At 54.6% G+C, this 20,899-nt stretch overlaps 1 protein-coding gene across 5 annotated transcripts in view; it reads left to right on the top strand.

Annotated features, from left to right (window-relative positions):
• The window catches only part of SHANK2 (SH3 and multiple ankyrin repeat domains 2), a 471,724-nt gene that overhangs the window by 98,582 nt on the left and 352,243 nt on the right, over positions 1–20,899 (top strand). For all 5 annotated transcript variants that reach the window (XM_057506712.1, XM_057506710.1, XM_036875766.2 and 2 more), the window contains 2 exons: positions 10,277–10,428; positions 11,418–11,585. In XM_057506712.1, coding sequence (XP_057362695.1) covers positions 10,277–10,428; positions 11,418–11,585 — 320 coding nt within the window. The remainder of the gene's footprint in view (positions 1–10,276; positions 10,429–11,417; positions 11,586–20,899) is intronic.

Raw genomic sequence — 20,899 nt, 5'->3', positions numbered from 1 at the left:
CTGGACAGGTGAATTAGAAATTATTTATTTTCAATTTGAACGTTTAAAACAATTATTGAACAGTTCCCATGGTGGTTGCCAAATGGCAGTTTTCTACATCACATTGCTTCTCCTCACAGTTTATGTTCCTCTATAAGGCAGAGCTTTCCCTTTATGGCACCCCCCCCACCCCCCAGTTTTTGGAATTGGTAAACTCTTTTAGTTAGAGCAGTTTCAGGTTTACAGAAAATTAAGCAGAAGAACAGGAAGCTCACAAACCTCCCCCCACCCTGCTACCAGTTTCCTCCTTAAAAGGAATTCTTGAGCCAAGTATTCCTAACTGGAGTCCACAGCTCCCCCAGGCTCACTCTGGGTGGTGTCACTCTGTGGGTCTGGACAGATGCATCATGTCCTGTGCTCCCCATGTAGTCTTGTCACTGCCCTACAAACCCTCCGTGCGCCGCTGTCCGTCCCCTCCCCCAGCCCCTGGCCACCACGATCCATCACTGTCTCCACAGCTTTGCCTTTTCCAGAATGTCCTGGGGTTGGGATCACACAGTGTGTGGCCCTTCCAGTCTGGCTCCATCCACTTTGTCCTGTGACCAATGGTCCCTCCGTATCTCTTGGCCCGATGGCACGTTTCTCCTTAGTGCCGAATGACACCCATTGTGGGACTGGCCCACAGTCCGTCCGTCACCTGTGAAGGACACCTTGGTTGCTTCCAGGTTTGGGCTGTTACGGATAAATCTGCTGTAAACATCCAGGCATGGACTAAGTGATCAAACATGGTGGGTTTTTTTTTTTCTCTTTTAAGGCAAAACTAGAATGTTGACAGCAGGACAGAAGAGAAGGGACGCGTCCAGACAGGTCTGACCAGAGGCCAGTGCAGCCCCAGGTCTGCTGCCAGCCACACGGTCTCACGCTCGCTCATCCCAGCTCCCGGCTTGGGAATTTTCACTCAAGTCCGCAGACTGGGAGAGAAGAAGCCGCGCTGATGGGGGCTGGGAGTGCGGGGACCGAGGGCGATGCGTGAAAGGAGGAAGCCCACAGGGGGCGGAGGTTCTGCCCACCAGCCAGCTGTGGGTGATTCCCGGACAGCGGCTGGGTGCAGAGTGAGTGTGAGGGAGAAAACTGCATCGGCACAGGCTCTGCGAGAGGCCCGCGCAGGCGCCGTCCTGAGGATGGCACCCGTCTGCACCCGCCTGTGTCCAAGGTAGTGTGTCGGGGGCCGCATCACACTCCCGCCTCAGACAAGCACGCTGAGCCCCTGGCAACACATATGAAACCACAGTCCATGTGGGATGGTGACCCTGAGAGGTGAGCCCTGCCGAGTTGCAGCCCTGGGAGCTGGCCTCGGGGACCCTGGGGAGACCACATTTCACCCCACGTGTCCGAGGCTACCTGTGCGAAGCGTGGTTGAATGAACCCCGCTGAACCCGTTTCTTCATCTCCTCGGCCGGATGACAGTACCTCCCGAGAGGGAGCGTCGGAGTGCCAGAGGGGCAGCGTGTATGGCGGGTTTCAGGTGTGGAGTGCCATCCATGGTAGGGCCTCTGGAAAGTTATGCCATCTGGCACCACAGGGGCACAAGAGGTGTTCCTCCCCTTGTATTGGGCCCAGAGGGCAAATGGGCCGGGCTCTGGGACACCGCCTCCAGGCAGCAGGCAGCAGACTGACTCGTCCTGATTCCCCAGGAGAGCCTGATTGTCGCACCGGAAGTCCCACGTCCAGAAAGCCCCTGGTCTCAGGTGAGCTGGCATGGTCCGTCAGCCTAGAAGTGACCAGGGCACTGGGTAATTATAGCTGCAGTTACATGAGGCCTGCTGGGGCCCGGCGACGTGTCAAGGGCGTGAGGAGCCTCCGGCCTCTCAGTCCTCACGCATTCCACGAAGCAGCCCCCTTTGTGGGGCGGGCGTCCGTGGAGGAGCCGGTGGCCCTGAGAGCGGAGGGCGGTCGCCAGGGCACCGGCGAGGCAGGAGGCAGGGCCTGCGGGCTGGCTGGCTCCTGGACCCCAGGGTCCGTGCTCCCCCCACCCACCCAGGTGGACAGGAGTTGGGGCTGTGGGTGGGCTCTCTCTGCGCATGCCCATCTGGGCGGGCACTGGCTTGGGCAGAGTCCAGGACTAGAGGGCCTGTGGCCACTGAGCAGGTGTAGCTCCTGATCCTGGGATGGGCTCTCGGCTGCAGCACCAGGTGGTCCAGGTGGGACTGGGGCTCACGTCCCCTTTTATTCCACCTTGCTGTGCTGTCATCCTCAATGGCTCTGATAGTGTAGGACCTTTTCGTGTGTTTTAGTGGCTCCACACCAAGTTTGGTGACTTCTTCAAAGCCACCCCTCATGGAGCAGGATTTGACTGAAAAGCAGATGCCTTTACCTGCCATGCGGAGAGTTGAAAGCAGCCGGCTTCCGAGTGCAGGAAACACGATGCTCAGACCTGACCGTGTCCCTGCACCGCATGGTTCTCAGGCGCTGCTGGGCTGCGTGCAGGGGCCTGAGTGGAGGAAACAGCCCTTCCAGATTGAGGGATGCACCAAAGAGAATTAAATCCCAGTGGAATGACCTGCCAGTTAAAACAGAGCAGCCTCTATGATTGCACCTGACTGTCTGGTACCTGTTCTAATGGAAATTTATTTAGTGACACTCAAAGCAGTATAGAGAAATAAAGGCTCGCCCACCAGGGCCTCTGGGCTGGTCCCTGCTTTGGCTGGAGGTTTTGAGATGAGACGAATGGTGTTTTGAGCCCCAGGAAGGAAACATGAGTGGAAATTAGCACACTGTGTTTATTTCACACTGTGTTCTCGAACTTGGAGGTGACCCTGTCACCACAAGGCAGGGGTATTTGTGAAGCTGGAAATGTCTTTCAAACCGTGAAATGTCTTGAGGGATAAAATACAGAAATTTTCATTGAGTGGATTTCACAGAAGATGTGTCTGGACCCCATTTGTGAGATGTAATTACTAAATTAGTTTCCAGGGCAGCAGAAACTCCTCAGCTTGTTGCCGGTGCTGTTGGTCATCTGTGCCACGATGGGTCAGGTTCCGCCACATGTCACTGCAGCCCAGCTCCAGGGAGCGCCTTCCCTGCCCCCATGTGGCACAGTTAGAAGGTTTTGTGGACACTCCAGATCCCTGGGCACCGAGCAGGGCTTCCTCTGTGCTCTGGCTATGAGAAGAATAGGGCTTGTTTTGTGCATGAGGACAGATGGTCCGTATCTGGTGCCTCGTGGTAGATTCCTAATGAATCCCGGTGAGACATTCTACAGAAACGATAGCAGCAGGGAATGGGTGGTGATTTGAGGGGATGTGATTCTGGGACCCTGTACACGTTGGTCTGCAGAGAGTCAGGGCCGCACGAGTTACCCAATGTGAAGAGGTCACCTTGAAGACTGCAGGGTCTACACCTCCCTGCCCCTACATCTGGCTGCCTTAGGCTTGTCGGGCACAGTCCCTGGTACAAATAGACTTGTTTGTGCACGAGGGCTCCAGTGGGACATCCGGTCGCAGAATTCTTCACCCATGTGCCCACCACGTGTAAGGACGGATTCCAGGGACATGGGGTAGGACAAGGTGCCGCATGTTCAGGAACGGAGGAGCCACGTTGTGAGGGGTGTGGATGCGGGGACGGGGGCTGGAGTGAGCCTTTGGGACGTCCGCCAGAGCGGGCCAGGGGAGAGGCCAGTCTGAGACCTCCTTACGGTGACCCGTGTCATGCACACAGCCCTGGGCAAAGGGTCTGTGTCTCCTTGGCAGCCGCGTGGTGATAGCCAGACACAACATTTCCACGTTAACCATAACCTGTAGTGTGAGCCCTGAGCCTGTTTTTTTGATACATTAAAAAAACAAAAACAGCAGTTTTCAATCTGCAGAATTATTATCAAGATAGTAACAAATGCCCCCATACCCCAAACCCACTTCCCCATCACTACCATCTTACACGAGTAGGGAGCATTTTTATAATTAACAAACTGGTATTAATATTAATAAAGCCCATCCTCACTTCTGATTTCATTAGTAGTTACTTAAAGTCCTTTGGTTCCAGGATCCCTGGTGACAAGTATCATGTCTCCAGAGGCCCCTCTGGGCTGTGATGGTTTCTGGGGCTTCCCCGCTTTGCTGGCCCTGGCAGTGGTGAGGGGCACCCCTCTGGGGGTTTTTCTGATGTTCAGTCACACACTTAGCCTGGTGTGTGTGCCCGGGAGGACGACACAGGAGCCTGCTCCTCCTGTCGCACTAGAGTCCCACTACCTACACAGCCTCTCCCTGTGACATCAGCCATGCTCACCTGGTGCAAGTATGCTTGCCAGGTGTCTCAACTCTACAGTGTATTCTCTTTTCCCCTTTAGGGACTGTCCCCTTTGGAGGGAAGGCACTAAGCCCAGCCCACGCTTGCAGTGGGGAGTTCTGCTCCACCTCCTTGAGGGCAGTGTATCTGCGCACAGATTTGTCCCTTTGTCCTCATCATTCACTTATTTGTTCAACCAGCTGTTTGTATCAGTATGGACTCATGGACATTCAGTTTATAGTTTGGGTTATAACCCAATCCCACCTGTATTTTGTTGCTCAAATTGTCCCAGCTTTGGCCACTGGGTGCTCTTCTGCCGGCTCCTGTGTCTCTTTGACACGCCCCTATCCAGGTGGGTTATTATTACCACTTTTGGGCCACTCTCTTAGGTTCTGGCACTAGAAGGTGCTCCAGGCCCATCTTGTCTAAAATTAGCTGTTCTATCCAGGAACCCTGGTTTCTTTCGATGGAGAATGGTCTTAGAAACCAATATCTGGGTGACAGGTGTGCTCGGTGCTGTGGGATGTCCTTGCTCTGGGCCCTGTCAGCTGACAGAGCAACAGATATAAGTGTGTGTGCTAACCCGTGAATATATACATATCTATAAGTATTTTTGAATGTAACCATCCGTATCTATATTAAGCTCAACATGAGTTCACCCTGACATCTCCATCTCTGATCGATTGCCACATTGATCATTCTAGTCCCCTGCCTTGTTTACCCATAATCTCTCTCACTGGCTACCACATTCTGTGTTCCTTTATTTAATTGTTCTGTTCTAGTATCCATGTTTAGTGGCTTCAGAATTACTCACCTGCACTCCACAGTGGAATGCAACTTGATCAACTAGAGAACAGGACATAGTTTATTTCAGAATGGCTTCTTTCATTTAGTAATATGCATTTATGGTTTAGCTGTATCTTTTCATGGCTCAACAGCACTTTTCTTTTTATCACTAAATAAGAATCCACTGTATGGATGTCATAGTTTTGTTTATCTGTCATCCGTTGAAGGGTATGTTGGTTGCTTCTGGTTTGGGGTTTATTATGAATAAAGCTGCTGCAAATATTTGTGTGTAGGGTGTGATGTGGACATAAGTTTTCAGAAGAGTTGGGTGAATACTGAAGAATTCACTGTTGGGTCGGATGGTAAACCATTTTTCCTTTTTGTAAGAAACTGCCAACTGCACCACTTTGCATCCCTACTGACAGTGACAGAGACTGTGTTGCTCCACATCTTTGCCAGAAGTTTGTGTTGTCGGTATTTTGGATTTTATCCATTCTCATAGTGTACGATGGGATCTTATTTTGATGCTTGAGTTTTTGCTTGCTCGAAATGGCCTCTACTTTCCAAACTCCTGGTCAGCGAGGTCCTGTTTGTCTGCTTTAAACCACATTAGTACCTGCGTGGAGGTGTGTGTTTTATTGTCCAAGGCTTTAGGTGTGAGAGAATCATGGACCACAGACCAATTCTTGGACACTGTCCTCCTTGATTTTGCTACTGGAAAGACTAAAACCACAACCCCTTCCCTGTGCCTTCCCCCCGAATTTGGTTGAAACAGGCCCATAGTCCATCCCCCACATGGTCCTTGTCAGTGGGAGCAGCACCCTCCAGGACGCCTGTGTGGGAGCGAGAACCAAACCAACTGCCTGACCTAGAAGCGATCGCTGAGTGCCTGCTGCCTTCCCGGGCCCCTGTGAATGGCGTGATTCTATCAGAAACAAAGCTTCACCCGGGACTGTTGGAAATTCTGCCTGTGCGCTTCCAGCAAGGCCAGATGCCATAATGCTCTGTGAAACCAGCCAAACCTCCTTTGGTAACAGACTTTTATCTGGAATCTGAGGCCCCATTTCTTTTTCACTAAAATCTTTCACCTTGCCTTCATCCTGTTGGTTCTCCAGTGGCAGATTTCACTACAGAAAAGTCATCTGTGCCGATTCCCTCGTATCAGTTTCTGATCACAGATCACGGCCAGTGCCCGTTTGGGGCTGCTTCCTCTTCGGCCCACCTGCTCACAGAAGCCAGAGGTGGGGAGCACGTGAGGAGGGGGGTGATGGCTCCATTTGGGGCAAACGGTGGGAAACACCAGGGTTGCCAACCCCCCACTTGTGGGCTAGTGTGAGAAGCAGGTTCCAGAATGCTCAGCAGCACAGACAGTTTGGGGAAGACCCGCCATCGCCCTCTGTACTTGCTCGATGGCATCGAAGGCCCGCAGGTCTTTTGGACGAGCCTCAGGTGCTCGCCTGGGAACTCTGCACAGGCAACTGTCCTCTTCGAGGGCTGTGACTGTGCATCTCATTCTCATTCGTGGCCGGGGTGGGGATTAACCAAATATTCTAGTGGATAGTGAGTCCTTATTTTAACTTCTGGAGTTAGATATCGTATGATCGGATCCTGTGATTACGACCAGATAGCCCAGGCCGTCTGTTTCATGCACAGGAAATCATCATTTTACACACAGACAAACCCAGGCAAAGCTGTGGAAGTCCTGGGAATCTTGTTAATGTCGATTCTGATGCTGTAAATCTGGGGTGGGACCATTGCTGGCATTTCTAACCAGTTCTCACGTCATGCCCTTGCTGCCGCTCCATGGAGCTCATTGCAGTTAGCACGTGTTTAGAGCAGTGGTTCTCAAGTCCTGCTGCAGATTAAAAACTGTAGGGGAACTTTCCCAGACCTAATACTTGGGTCATACTCCACACTGGGGAAGTTAGGAACTGGGGGTAGGGCCTGGTGATGTCACTGTGCAGTCAAGTTTGTGAAGCCCCATTCTCTAGAGAAGCCCCATTCTCTAGGGAAGCATGCCCCTTGGTCCACCAGGGCCACTGGGAAGCCTGTTGTAGGTACAGATTCTTAGCCACTCCAGTCCTGTTGAATCATTTCTGGGAATGGAGCCAATATCCTTCACAGTCATCATCTCTTTGGGTGATTCTTAATGCCAGCATCTGAGAACCACTGATCTTGGTAATGAGGAAGGACTCCCCAAGTCCCACATTTCCTCTTGCTGGTCCTGGGAGCTCTGAGGTGTGGTTGAGGATACTACATTTGTCACAGAAATGTGGACATCACACCGTGGGATGGCAGGTAGGCTCCTTGCTATGGAGGCTGTGATGTTTGGTGACATGTCAGATTTCTGTGACACAGAGATAAGGGCAGAAGGGCAAGGAGTGTAACCCACCTCTCTAAGTTTGCTTGTTGGAAACATCTTGGGTCTCCTACTGCAAGGAGACCATTTTGTGGACTTCTAGAATATTCTGGCTGGAGGCCACATCTCCTATAGAGGTTTGGCGACCACAGTCACAAATGGCTTTTTTTCTGCAACTCCCAGTCAGGAAGGATTCTTGGGTCATTGTCCACAGTTTCACATTTTGATGGCAAATTGTCCGTCTGACTTAAAGGGATGGATCCTGTTTTAGAGATGCACATTTGCATAAAGTGGATTGTTTTAGGAAGTAAGATCATACAAATGTGAGCAAAGGCCAAGCCCTGATTCCACTGTGTTGTTCTCCCTTCTAGGAGTCTTCTGGGAATGTATTTGCGGTAAGCTGGTGCAGTGAGTCATACCTGTGCTGTGGATCAGGAGGGTTTCGGGGACCTTCAGGAACCTGCTATGTGTATAAAATGGCCCTGGATATCATCTAAGGGCTGGTAGTTCCCATTTGTGCATAAGACACACCACCATTAGCAGGCTGTCTGGTACTCGCCACCATCTATTTACCCAGTGGCACATATGTTCCCAGCACCACCCACCAGGGCGTGGCTCAGCCCAAGGGGGCTATAGTTTGGAGCTGGAGGTCGTGATCCAAGCCTCCTGGTTTTTCCATTTGCTGCCATCTCTTCCCGAGAGTGGTTCTTGTTGTAATGAGTATTTGCATTATAAGGTGTTGTTGAGAGAGTCAGCTATGAAAATAGTGTGGAATAAACTGTTAACCTTAAAAATAAAACTGTCAGTTATTTTGTCAGCAAAAAGGGGTTTATTTGGAAACATCAGAGAATTGCAGCTTGGGACATAAGCTACAGCAGAGCCACCGGCAAGTCCAGAGAGCAAAGCACAGGAGGCTGTTTTACAGACGGGAGGGGGTTGGGGACTGTTCTAAGCAGGAAGCCCATTGGAGGAAACTGGGAGTCCAGTGTGTCATGGCTTCTCATTGGCTGAGTTGTGATACTCTTTCATTGGCTGGACTGTTGCTGGGGTAGATGGAAACTTTTTCCTGCTGGGAGTAAAGTAGCCAAAATAAGAGTTTCAGGGTATCTCTTCCTGGGGGGTTCTGCAGTTGGCCTGGAGCGTAGGTGTTGGTGCCCCCCGCCTGCAGGCCTCCTGGTACCATGTCAGTGAGGTTTCCCTTCACTCATTTTCACAAAACAACATCTCCTTTGGACCACCTAGCTTCTGCATTGGCCGTGTGCGGACAGCCAGATAGGAAAAAAGCATCCTAATTGGAAGGTTGGCCCGGCCCTGACGGGCGCTGCCCCTAAAGGGGCACTGACATTGAGCATGAGGAGTCCCCCTCGCTGTAAGAGGTTTGCTTGGAAACTTGGTGCTGGTGGCCCCCGAGTCCTTGACCTTTCACTCCCCTGAAGAAAGACCTTCACCCACACCCTGGTCCTTTCACTCCAGGGACCCAAGGCCTTGCCAGTACCTCTGGGTACCTGTGGCCGGGCACTGCTGGGGACGAGGCACGGAAGGCCCGACATCCTTCCCCTCCTCCTGGCTGGGCAGGGGTTCTCTCCGAAGTCCGTGACATGTGGAGCTTCAGCTGTGCCCCAAGCCAGTTGTGAGGCCCAAACCTCTGTGTGCGTCCTGCCTGCCTTGTCTCGTTGCTGTTTTCTGTGCAGAAAACATCCCTGTTGTCACCACAGTCCATTATTATCCCATAAATCTCCTATTTAAAAAAAAAATCCCTGCATGAGAAGGTCCCTATAGTAGGTGCACAACAGAGATGCGTGGGGCGCATCCATGAGCTGTTTGTGACTGGGGAGGATGGGAGGTGTAGCCTTCCCGTCAGGAGAGAATGTACAAACCACACATCACACACGCACTGGCGTCTGCAAACCGCATGCTGGTTACAAGGAGTCGGGTAAGCCGTGCCCTGTGCCTCGGAGACTCACAGTGCAGAGTGGGTCCTGCAGCGAGTTTGACCAGCACTGAGAACTTACGGATAAATAAGCGTAGGAACTAAAAATAGATGGTGTGGGAGCAGTTGATCTAAATTCATGATGAAGTGGCCTTTTCTGGGGAGAGAATGTGACTGAGATGGGTGGTCAGAAGGGAATTCAGCACCTGGTAAGCTGCCCCAGTTCTTTTATTGTCAGGATGTGAAGCCGGAGCGGCCCACTACCAACTCACTGGGTTTCTGGGTCACGGGAACCTGCATGTAGCCATATCACTTACTGCAGTTTTCTGTAATGTAAAAGCCTCCCAAATTAACCACATCAGAATAATGCACCTTGCTCAACAGTGTGAAGGTGGGCACACGAGGGAGATTCCTGGAAGGAAAGGTGTCTCCTCTGCGGCAGCCAGCTAACTGGTCAGGGCCATGTGCACAGGACAGGGGCACCTTTCATAACCCCCGTCCCACGTCTGCAGCCCCGCATCCCGGTTCCTGGCATCTACCACGGCACCCATAAATGCCGTGAACCTGAGCTGAAGAAAGGTGGGCATCTGCCTTCCAACTCTATAAACTCAGCACTAACCAATGTCTCCTCCCGTAAGGGGGCATCCGGGAGGCCCTGCAGGCTTCTGTGTATTGCGGGTGAAGGCAGCGGGCGGTTTCTTAGGCCTGTACTGCATAAAGGGATAACGCGAAACTCTGCCTCTGTCCTCATATTGTGCCTTGCACATGACCTCGAGCCGTGCTGTGTGGACTGCAGGGTTCACAGGTGGGAGGGGGCCGTGCCTGCTCCGGGGGTCTGTTCAAACACACGGTCGGACGTTTGGACTTGACCGAGTGAGCCGTGTGGCTGGGCCGCTGGGCCCAAGCGCTCTTTCTAAAGTGCGTGTGTTTGGGTCCCTTAGAAACTCCCCTGACCTTGGCCGCTCAGCTGGACGACCCTGTGGAGGTGATCAAAGCTCTCAGGAATGGCGGGGCCCACCTGGACTTCCGCGCCAGAGATGGGATGACAGCCCTGCACAGAGCCGCCCGAGCCAGGAACCAGGTGGCCCTGCAGGTGCGCCCTAGAGCCCACCGCATGCGGGGGGCTCCCCTCCCCGATTGACCCCCGTGCCCACCCCCGGCTTTCCCCATCCAGCAGCCCCCGGAGGCGCCCCACATTGGGTTCCGACTTGGAGGTGTGGCCTGCCCGCCCACCCTCTCCTTGGTGGAATTTAGCGTTTGCACGGAACAGCGTTCTGCCACTGTCAGAGGGGCTGTGCTTTTGTCCAGGAAGGTCCGTGCTGGAACCTTCACGCCCAGTCTGGGAGCATGGAGCCGACCTTGCTGCCGCCCCCGGGTGTTTGGGAGCCGATGCGGGGGGTGGGTTCCTCTCCTCAGCTCCCTCCCACGCGGTCCTGAGCGCCTTGCTCCCTGGCACTGTGTGTGCAGAGTGTCCGGGTGGGAGGGCCAGTGCCCCACGCCCACTCTGCCAGAGCCTTGTGGGGAGGAAGAGGCAGCCCACTCTGGGGCCGACCCCAGGTTGGTGCGTCTCTCTGAAGTCGTGGTTTCCACAGCTTCCTGTCAGCAGCTCCTTGTCGGCTGGCTTCCTCACAAATCCCGTGTTCCTGACCCACCCTGACCAGTTTCACCACCCTCAGGGTGCACCTGAGACCATTCTATGCTGCATTTTTAGGTTACATGATACACTTCTTTTTTGGCAAATGCTGCCTTCACCTTACTGTCCTCCACTGGCACGGAGGGGTTAGCAGGCCACGGGCAGCTGCCATGTGCCGCAGGCCCCCATCTGCAGTGTCCCCCCACCCCTCTCACCCGACAGGCACACCCTGCATGCCCAGGCACCGTGTGCTCTTTCAGGGCCAGAAACTTGGTTGTTCTAAGGTGGGGCCTCCTGACTCTGGGAGAGCCCAGAGAAGCCCTGGGAACCAAGGGCCTAGTCAGCCTTGGCTGGGAGGTGAGTGACCCCCACCCATGCTGCTTTCTTGATGGATGGACCCTGCGAAAGGGGTCATGACCAGTCACCACAGTGTTTGGTGTTTTTCCTAGACCCTGTTGGAGCTTGGAGCATCTCCGGATTATAAAGACAGTTACGGCCTCACACCCTTGTACCACACTGCGATCGTGGGGGGCGACCCCTACTGCTGTGAGCTCCTCCTCCACGAGCATGCCTCCGTGTGCTGCAAAGATGAGAATGGCTGGCACGAGATCCACCAGGTACGTGCGTCTTGTTCTCCACCCTGTTCCCTGCAACAGGCCACCCTCTATCCTTTCATGCCCTAGACTGGGCAGGGCAGCCCGCAGGGCAGACCCAGCCTCCCTTGAAGTACACATTTCTGACTTCCCTGGAGTGATTGGAAGATTAGGCAAGCCTGCTGCATTTCTGCACTGTAACAGTCCCCTGAAGTTGTGGGGTGAACGTCCCCCTTTGCAGGAGCCATGAGCTCTCCAGGTGCCCACCATCCTGGGTACCCCCGTGGTCACCAGCTGCTTTGTGAGCATGGGTGACCAACTGCGATACTTGATTTCCAGGCACAGCCTCCTCTCAGATCCCATCAGGCAGCAAGGGGCTCAAGGGGTATTAGCTGCAGTCTTGGCGAGAAACAGTCCACCTGGTGGCTCAGGTGAAAGTCTTTAACGAACCAGGGTGAGGAGAGGGAACTGTTCCTGGACCCTGGGAGCCCCGGGGCTGGCCTCTGGGGAGGAGGGAGTCCAGCAGGAGCTGTGTCCTGAGGATATGCAGGAAGAACCACCCCGGCCTCTGCCTTCTCCTGCCCTCCTATTGGCTGAGCCTTGCCAGAGCTGGCCAGCCAGGGAGCCCAGTGGGTGGGCGTCGAGGTCAGGGTCTCTGGGTGGAGGAAGATGGAAGTGGGCCCTGGAGACCTGTGAGCACAGGGGTGGTTTGGGGGGCAGGAACAGGAAGACGCTCTGAGCCACTCTCTTGATCAGCAAAGACTTGCCTTGCTTCTCAGGTTACGTGTCCATTTCCCTCATCCAGCACTGCCTTGCACGCCTGCCCCATCTGGGTGGGTCTGGGCTCCGTGGTGCTGAGGTGTGGCAGGTGGGCCATGGAGCACAGGCAGGCCCACACCTTGGCCTTTCTCGTGCTTGGTCAGCTCTGGTTCATCAGTACCTGCAGCCTGTAGAGGCAGGCACCCAGCTCTCTCCTGTGGGGTGAGCAGGGGCTCTGCGAAGCTGCTGAGGGCAGCCCCGGCCCACACCAGGGGCCCCTCGGGGTGAGTGGTGATGACTGCCCTCTGGTCTCAGTCCTCCCAGCTGCTGGCACTGCGTCCTGGCGCCACGAGCATTGGAGCGTGGAGCCCTGAACTCCCAGGGTCCTGTGTCCTGCGTTCTGCTCACCCACCGGGGTTGTCAGCCGCCCTTTGGTCTCTTGCCTTTTCACACAAGTCTGGGGAAGCCACTCCCCTGCTCTGGGCTCTCCATGTGCAGTGACAGAGGCAAGTCCCTGTCTCCTGGCCTTGCTGCCTGCATATGCTGTGACCTTTGAGGTGGTGGCTGTGCAAGGTGCTTGGCAAAGAATGGGAGACGGTGCTGTCCTGACTTACAGCCTCCCCGTCAAGAGTGCAAACCCTGTCCTGATCCCCTTTATCTGCACCATCTTACAGACCTCTAGCATAAACCTGCATTTCTCCAGTTAGTTTGCAGGTGCAGGGAGGGTGAGGAAGTCACCCAGGGCTGCCGGGTGGCTAGTGGCCTCCTCACATGGAAGCCTGCTTCTTTGCCCTGCCTCTAGGCTTTCACACAGAAGCGCTTGGTGGCAGGAGGAAGTACAGGGCGGGCAGGTTTCCTGCGCAGCCAGCCGGGCCATTCTGGCTCTGCCTGCCCAGGAGCAGCACCCCCGCTGTGGGGCTTACTGGCTCTGCCTTTACAGTCTGCCCTTCTGTTGCACTTGGAATGCGGAAGCTCCTTTGCAGCCGCCTGGCTCCCCATTTTTCTAGGCATCCCGAGCGCCCCAGCCGGGTTGGCTGGCAGATCGCAGGAGGGTTGGGTCTACTTTGCTGGTGTCGCAGGGCCAGGTGTTTAATTGCAAAGGGATCCAGCCCCTCAGGCCTTGCGAGCGATCCGGGATGCCCGCCCCCTGCAGGCCAACTTGGGAATAGCACTGTTTTGAAATGTCTGCAAGCTGTCTTTAAACTTGCTAACTCAGATTCCTTACCCAGCTCTGCACAGAGATAGTTGAAAATACAAACAATCATAGAGAAGAAAGTAAAAAAACACCCAAATGCATTCCTACAACCCAAGAGCATTGTGGGCCAGGTTAGGGGGGATTTGGTGAAGTTCTAATTGCAGGGTACATCCTGCCCGCCTGTGCACCTTCCCTGCTCCCTGGCTCCAGTCTCAGGCGTGATGGGTTTGGCCTTCTCGGGACTCCAGGGTATTCCTGGGGAGGTCGAAGACTTTAGAGGGCAGCTGTCCCCAGCAGGAGGGCAGCTGCTTGGTAAAGGAGCCGGGTCCCCATTTCCATGCGCCCTTGTGGACAGCTGTGCCCAGGTGTGGCCCCCATGTGGGCCTTGCTGCCTGCTTCCCTGGGTGCCTGACTGTGTTTGGGGCGAATGAGAATCCCTTCTCATGAAGCGGCCGGAGCGTGTTCTGGTCTTGGTGTTAGCAGCCCGGTCCACATTGCCTGGCTCACTGGAGCCAGTGACTTAGCCCTGAGCTCTCCTCGTCCCCAGCACTGGCTGAGTAAAGGGTGCATACAGCACGCGAGACAGTAACTGCAAGTACTCATGTAAAGCATTTACTCCAGCACTTGGCATCTAGGAAGGGCTCAATAAATGCTGGCCACGCCCATCACTGTCATGGGAGTCGCTAGGCCACGCCCCATCACTCATTTGAGTCACAGGCCACGCCCATCACTGTCATGGGAGTCATCAGCCACGCCCATCACTGTCATGGGAGTCAACTGGCCACGCCCCATCACTGTCATGGGAGTCACCTGGCCACGCCCCATCACTGTCATGGGAGTCACAGGCCACGCCCCATCACTCATTTGAGTCACAGGCCACGCCCATCACTGTCATGGGAGTCACAGGCCACGCCCCATCACTCATTTGAGTCACAGGCCACGCCCATCACTGTCATGGGAGTCAACTGGCCATGCCCCATCACTGTCATGGGAGTCACCTGGCCACACCCCATCACTGTCATCGGAGTCACAGGCCAGGCCCCATCACTGTCATGGGAGTCACCTGGCCACACCCCATCACTGTCATGGGAGTCACCTGGCCACACCCCCTCATCACTCATTTGAGTCACAGGCCACGCCCATCACTGTCATGGGAGTCACAGGCCAGGCCCCATCACTGTCATCAGAGTCACCTGGCCACACCCCATCACTGTCATCAGAGTCACTGGCCACACCCTGTCACTGTCATCAGAGTCACTGGCCACACCCCGTCACTGTCATCAGAGTCACTGGCCACACCCCGTCACTGTCATGGGAGTCACCAGGCCATGCCCCATCACTGTCATCAGAGTCACAGGCCAGGCCCCATCACTGTCATGGGAGTCACAGGCCATGCACCCTGTCAGCGTCATGGGAGTCACAGGCCACACCCCATCACTCATGGAGTCACTGGCCACTCCCCCATCGCTGTCATTGCTGTTATCCAGTGGCCATGCCTGGTATTGTCACTAAGAAGTGATAGGTGCCAGCGGTTAACCAGGTGGTTCACAGGCCTGCATGCATTTGATCTCCGCCTGGATTCCGTGAAAGACTTTTTGTCACTCTCTAATTTCTTTATTGGTTACTGTTTGTAACTGTTACCAATTTTAAATCAGGAGATAAAGCTGTTTTTGGCTACACCCCTCCCTTCGTTCTTCCCCACCAGAGTCCTTGGCCTGGGCCCTCGGCTCCTAGTCCTTGGCAGGTTCCGCCAGCCCCTCAGTGAGGGGGTGTCCCCAAGGGCGCTCACCATAGGCTGGTGTAGCCCTGGTGTCTGCCCTGCACGGCGTACGTGCTTCTGAGCACCGGCTGCCTGAATGAGCGAGCCTGGATGGTGCCGGCTCTGGCCTTCTTCATCACACTGGGGTTCCCCTAGTGCACTGGGACTGCCCCGTGGTGGCTGTGGTGCCCATGCTGAGGAAGCACCCTGGGCTCTGAGAGCCCCCACAGGGGGTGGCCAGTGCTAGCTAAGCAAGTGGGAGGGCTTTGTGTGGAGCTGGGCGCCGGAGCCGTCTGCAGTGCTGGGCAGGCATCCTGTCAGGTCAGGGAAGGTGCCTTTGCTGGCCTCCCAGGGTGGCAGCCTCAGGATGAGCCTGGTGATGGCACTTCATGGCACCTGTGTGGGCTCAGCACCGCAGTCTCGGCCATCAGCACAGGGACCTCAGAACCTCAGCCAAAGCCTCGCGGAGGGCATGAGGCATCTTCCTGGCCATCCACTCCTTTACGGATGAGAGCCCCAGGCCCTGAGAGCCAGGCCCCCTGGCCACTGGGTGGATGGCCTGGAGCCTGGGAGCTCCCGTCCCTGGCCTTTGCTGCCGCTCTGGCTCCCAGCCCCACAGCGAGCCGCCCGGCCCCCAGGACCCCAGCGGTGGCAGCCGCAGGAAGGTGCCCACCCTACCTTGGGGGTCGACTCCCTACTGACCTGAGAGGTCAGATCCGTATCGTGCCCCTCCCGCCCCCTGCCAGATGGGCGAGGATCCCTCTGGGGAAATAAGCTAGGTGTCCTTCCCGAGGGCCTCCAGAGGGGTCGAGGACCACCAAGTCACTGTCTCCAATGAGCCCGACTCTTGACGCTGTGGGGAGAGGAGAGGGGGCGGCAGAGACCCCAGGACCAAGGCGGCATAGACGCCACTTCCTGCTCTTCGTCGGGCCTGTGTCCTGCTGTGATGGTGGCAGTGAAGTCTCGGTGAAACCTCTCATTTTCAGAGTTTACGCTGTAGAAGCAGTGGGCTCCGCCGGGCAGGTGGCAGGCACCATGGCTTTAGATGTCAGAATACGGCTGTCTTTCCTTTTAGAATGCTTAGCCTGACATCTTGTGTTTATCATCACTTCGGGCTGAAACTCACAAAGTGGTTGACCCAGACTGATCACGATGGTCTGTTAGGGCTGCCGTAACAGAGTCCCGCACACCGGGGGCTTACACACCAGGATTTCTCATCTCCCAGTCCTGGGGGCTGGAATAGGGAGACTCAGCGGTGGGCAGAGCCGGCTCCCCTCCCTGGGTCCTCCCGAGGCCGTCCCTCTGTGTGTGTTGGCGTCCTGACCTCCTCTTCCCTTAAGGATGCCAGCCCTGTGGGGTTAGGACCCTCTCTCTCTAGCATCCTCCTTTTACCTTAATCACCTCCATCGCCAAAAACAGTCACATTCGGGGGTTGAAGGCCGGTCACGCCTCCTACATGTGACTTTGGGAGGATACAGCCGAGCCTGTAACACTGATCAAAACAGAATGAGCCACTGTCTGGTTTGCACTGCTGTCCACACGCTCATCCACACGTCTCCCCTATGCCTCGTTGGGCCAGCAGCAGGACCACAACTGGCCTTTGAAAACATGGAGTGCAGGGCCCTGGGGCAGCCAGGGGCTTGGGTCGAGTAAGGTGTGTGTGTGCATGCGTCTGGGCAAGAGAGTGTCTCTGGACTGACGGGCAACTCACTCCCTGACCAAGTCAGAGCTGAAATTACGTGAATATTGCTTTCTAGCTGTTCGGCCGTGCCATCTCCAGCTCACATTGTAAACACACGCTGTAGGGGAAACGCCTAAGCATGGAGTGGATTTAAACCATTGTGTCTGGGGCGCAGAACCAAGTGGATGCCCTTGCCGTCCACCTGCAGTGCAGTGGACTCCGCACTATTTGACAGCGCTGCACAACCCCAGGGGGTGCTGTCCCATGTGCTGTGAACTTAGGCTTGTAGATTTGTCAGAGCAGGTGTCCAGCAGGTGGCAGTAAAGTGTTTGAAGAGAGGAATGCCCTTTTCTCTAATTTACACCAAAGTATGGGGTGATAAAAGCTGGGCCCTAGCTGGGGTGAACCCCATATTTTGTGGGGTGACTTCTTCAAATACACATGTCCAGGAGAATCACAGGCAGTGGGTGGAGGGTGGAGCCTCACACACGTGCATTTTCCAAAAAGCAACTCAGGAAAATGCTTCAGATACTTGAGTTTGCGGGGTGCTGTTTTGTCTTAAATTTCGGTTATTCTGTGACCCCTGTCAACCCTTTTAAGCTGCCAGAAATCACAACACCCTTTTTGTAAAAAGGAAAAAGGGTTAGTATGGCTTATGAGGGAGAGAATCATTCTTACCTTGATGAGCTTTGAGGTCTTTGTGTCAAGCAAGTACTAATTTCTTTTTTTAATTGTCAATGACTGTTTCAATTTCAAGCTTACAGAGGGTGGCAAGAATCGACAAAGAACTCCCACATGCTTGTTCCTCAGAGGCCACTTTGCATTTTGCCAATTGTCCTGATAATGTCCCTCATAGTAAAGGATCCAATCTGGGATCCCACCATCAAAGCCTTCCACCTGGGAGCGGTCCCCAGCCTTCCCTCGGTCCGCGTGGTCTCTTTAGGAAAGGACAGGGTTGTCATTTCTGGAGGTTGTCTCTCAAGTCGGCCTTGTTCAGTGTTTCCTCATGGTGAGATCCGTGATGTACATTTTGGCATGACTGTCATAGAAATGATGCTGTGTTCCTGGCATGGCATCCCGTCCAACGGCATGTTGCTCCTGATACTAACTCTGAGCAGCCGATCAGGTGGAGGGCACAGGTTTCTCCACCGTAGTTTCTCCTTCTGTAGTTAGTAAATATTTTGTGGGATCTTTGAGACTGTGGAAAATCCCTTTCCTTAGGCCGCATTTACCTGCTCGTTGCAGCGTCCTTTGGTACTTGGTGCCTGAGCAGCCGTCACTACTGCTCTTGCTGAACAGGGAGGGACTTTGCACTCCCACACTTGCTCCTACACTTGCTGGGTGGCTCCATGTGATCAGGAAGAGCATTCTCCTCTTATTTGTTCATCAATATATTTATGGCACTGAGGCCTCATGGATTTCCATGTACCCAGCAGGTAGTCCTCTGTCCCTCTTTTGCCAACGGGAGCCCCTTCAGGAGGGCTCCTTTGTCCTTTAGAGGTGTCCCCTTCATCTTTGCTCATGTCCTGTCCTTCTAGCTCGACAGGTATCCAGGATCATCTTGTTCTTCTCCTGCCTTGGCCCTGGAATCAGCCATTTCTCCAAGGAGCCCTGGCTCTTTTTGAGTACAGAGTGGGATTTAGAGCCCAAAATCCGGGTATCAGGTGTGCTCACTGCTGATGAGCTATTGCTGGTCCCAGTCCCTCCTAGGAGGGAGAGCTAGGGATGTGCATGCATGGGTATGTGCGTATGCGCACACATTTTCATCTTTACTTCTCTGTATACCGAAAACCATGTGTTCACACTGAGACCTTCCAATCCAGTCCAGTGCCAGCCCTTCTCCTGCACCATGTAGGAACTCCCTTCTTTGACAGTGAGAGGCTGAATCCCATTTTCCTTCATTTACTTACTTGTTGCTCAGCCCCCTGAGTGCAGCCTGTCTGCTGACCCATCGGCCCCCACTGGTTCCCCCTCCACCCACCGGGCTGCCTGTCCCTTAGCAAGCGTGGCCTCCATTACGCAACAACCAGCAGTTTGAGAGAAAAGACTAGCAGAGAGATGACCCTTTAAAAAAGTCAATGGTAGAATTTAAGATTGTAGGATGGTGGGAGATTTTATTTTTTGTTTTAGCATTTATACAGATTTTCTAGTCTTGTTTGTGTTAACACAATAGGCGTACAGAAGGAAGGATAGAATGGGAACAAAGCCCTTAAGGTGATTCTTTCTCAAACACTCTGCTCAGAGCTAAGGGCCCTATTTCGTCTCTCAGTGTTGATCGTATTTTGATCTTTGGTGAGGAGAGAGTGATGCCATCCTACTGAGGAAACTTAAAGCCTCATACACTCAGGTTTACTGGGGCAGGGGCATAATGAGTCTGGACCAATTGTTAAATGCTTTTCTGCTGCTCAGGCTCTCTTTATTGCCTGTAGAGCAATTACATTAAACCATAACAGCGTCCTGCCTCCTGGAAGTCCTTTAGGGATTGCTGATCAGCCAGGGCTCCTACAATTTAAGGAACCAAAGTTCCAACTCAGACTGGTTTAAGGGGAAAATGAAAATTATGTATAGACTTGACATCCTGAAAAGTCCAGGCCGAGTCGTAGCTCAGAAGGGCTGCAATGATGCCGCTTGTCTCTGTGAGGTTTTTGCCCCCGCCTCTGGCCCTCTCTTGTTCTCTCTCTCCAGCCTGCCTTCTTTTTGCCCCCCGTGACCCTTTCAGCTGTGTGGGTGGGCCCCAGCAGCTGTGGGGTTCTGTAGTTTTTTTCTGTGGTAGGAGAGAACTTTGTTTTCCCAGTATTTCTGACAAATGTTGCAGTGTTGGGCCCTCAAATGTCACCTGGGCGTCCCCACCCGTGATGGGAGATGGAATATGCTGATTGCTCGGGCCTGTGTCCTGGACCCACTGCAGGTGGAGTGGGGCAGGCCCCCCCCGACCTCTGAGAGTGGGGTCAGGGTGCCCCAGAAGGAAAACGCAGGCACCCTTGCCCAAGAGGAGGATGTGGGAGATGGGCAGCGACAGCAGCCACACCTACAATGACAGTGTACTTCATCAACGAGGTCATTTTGCAGGAGGCACAGCAGTTGTGAGTGGTGTTTCCCAGGGTTTTTTTAAAGCTCATCCAATTAATAGTCTCGATATCTTTCCCGTCACCTTTCCTTACTGTGAACTGGTGGAGGGCTGTGCTTTCACACGGACTGTGCGAAGATGGAGTCCCCTCCGTCCATGTCACTTAGCAGGAATGCACGCTGAGTGACAGCTCCTGACTGCCCCACAGTGCCTGCCCTGGCAGCTGACCTTTCTGCTCCCTCTGGGTGCCTCCCACCCGCGGTGTGAGAAGTGTGGGGTCAGGACCACCATCTCCTGGCCTTTTGGGTCTTCCTGTCCAGGTTGTTACCACGTCACGGGGCAGCTGGCCGCTCAGCAGCCCTTCCCAAGGTGCCCAGGAAGTGTGGGCGGGTTGGGGTGTGTCAGACCTGACTTCTGCCTGGGGAAGAGGGCCGGCCCAGTGCACAGCAGTGTGCACCAGACCCCGGGGGGCTTCCCTATGAGCAGGTGTGGGGAGGCACCGGCCTGTGCCATGCATCCTCGAGGCGCGGAGGGGCCCCTCATCCACGTGATCACCCAGGAACTACGCGAGGAACTGGGTTTGTGGTTCCATGTGGGTACATAGGCTCAGAGGTGAAAGTTCTGGAAGATGGAAGGTCTGGGGGGCAGGTCCAGATCTGTTTGACCCTGGAGCCCTCTTGGCTACTGCATCATACACGGCTCTCCTGGAAGGGCTCTGGGGTGGGTCCCACTATAGGGTTGCCCGCCGCCGGCCTCCTGCAGCCTCCTAAGGGTGGGTTGCATTTTGAAGCTGTAGCTAGGGGTCCCCTGGGAGGAGGACAGGCAGGGCGCACGTCCCTCTCCACAGCGGGGGCTGTATTCGCCCCGCCTGGCTCTT

This window comes from Manis pentadactyla, chromosome 9 (assembly GCF_030020395.1).
Source record: "Manis pentadactyla isolate mManPen7 chromosome 9, mManPen7.hap1, whole genome shotgun sequence".
Classification (NCBI taxonomy): Eukaryota; Metazoa; Chordata; class Mammalia; order Pholidota; family Manidae; genus Manis; species Manis pentadactyla.
The sequence above is the reverse complement of the archived record's forward strand: the minus strand, read 5'-3'. Positions and strand labels throughout refer to the sequence as shown.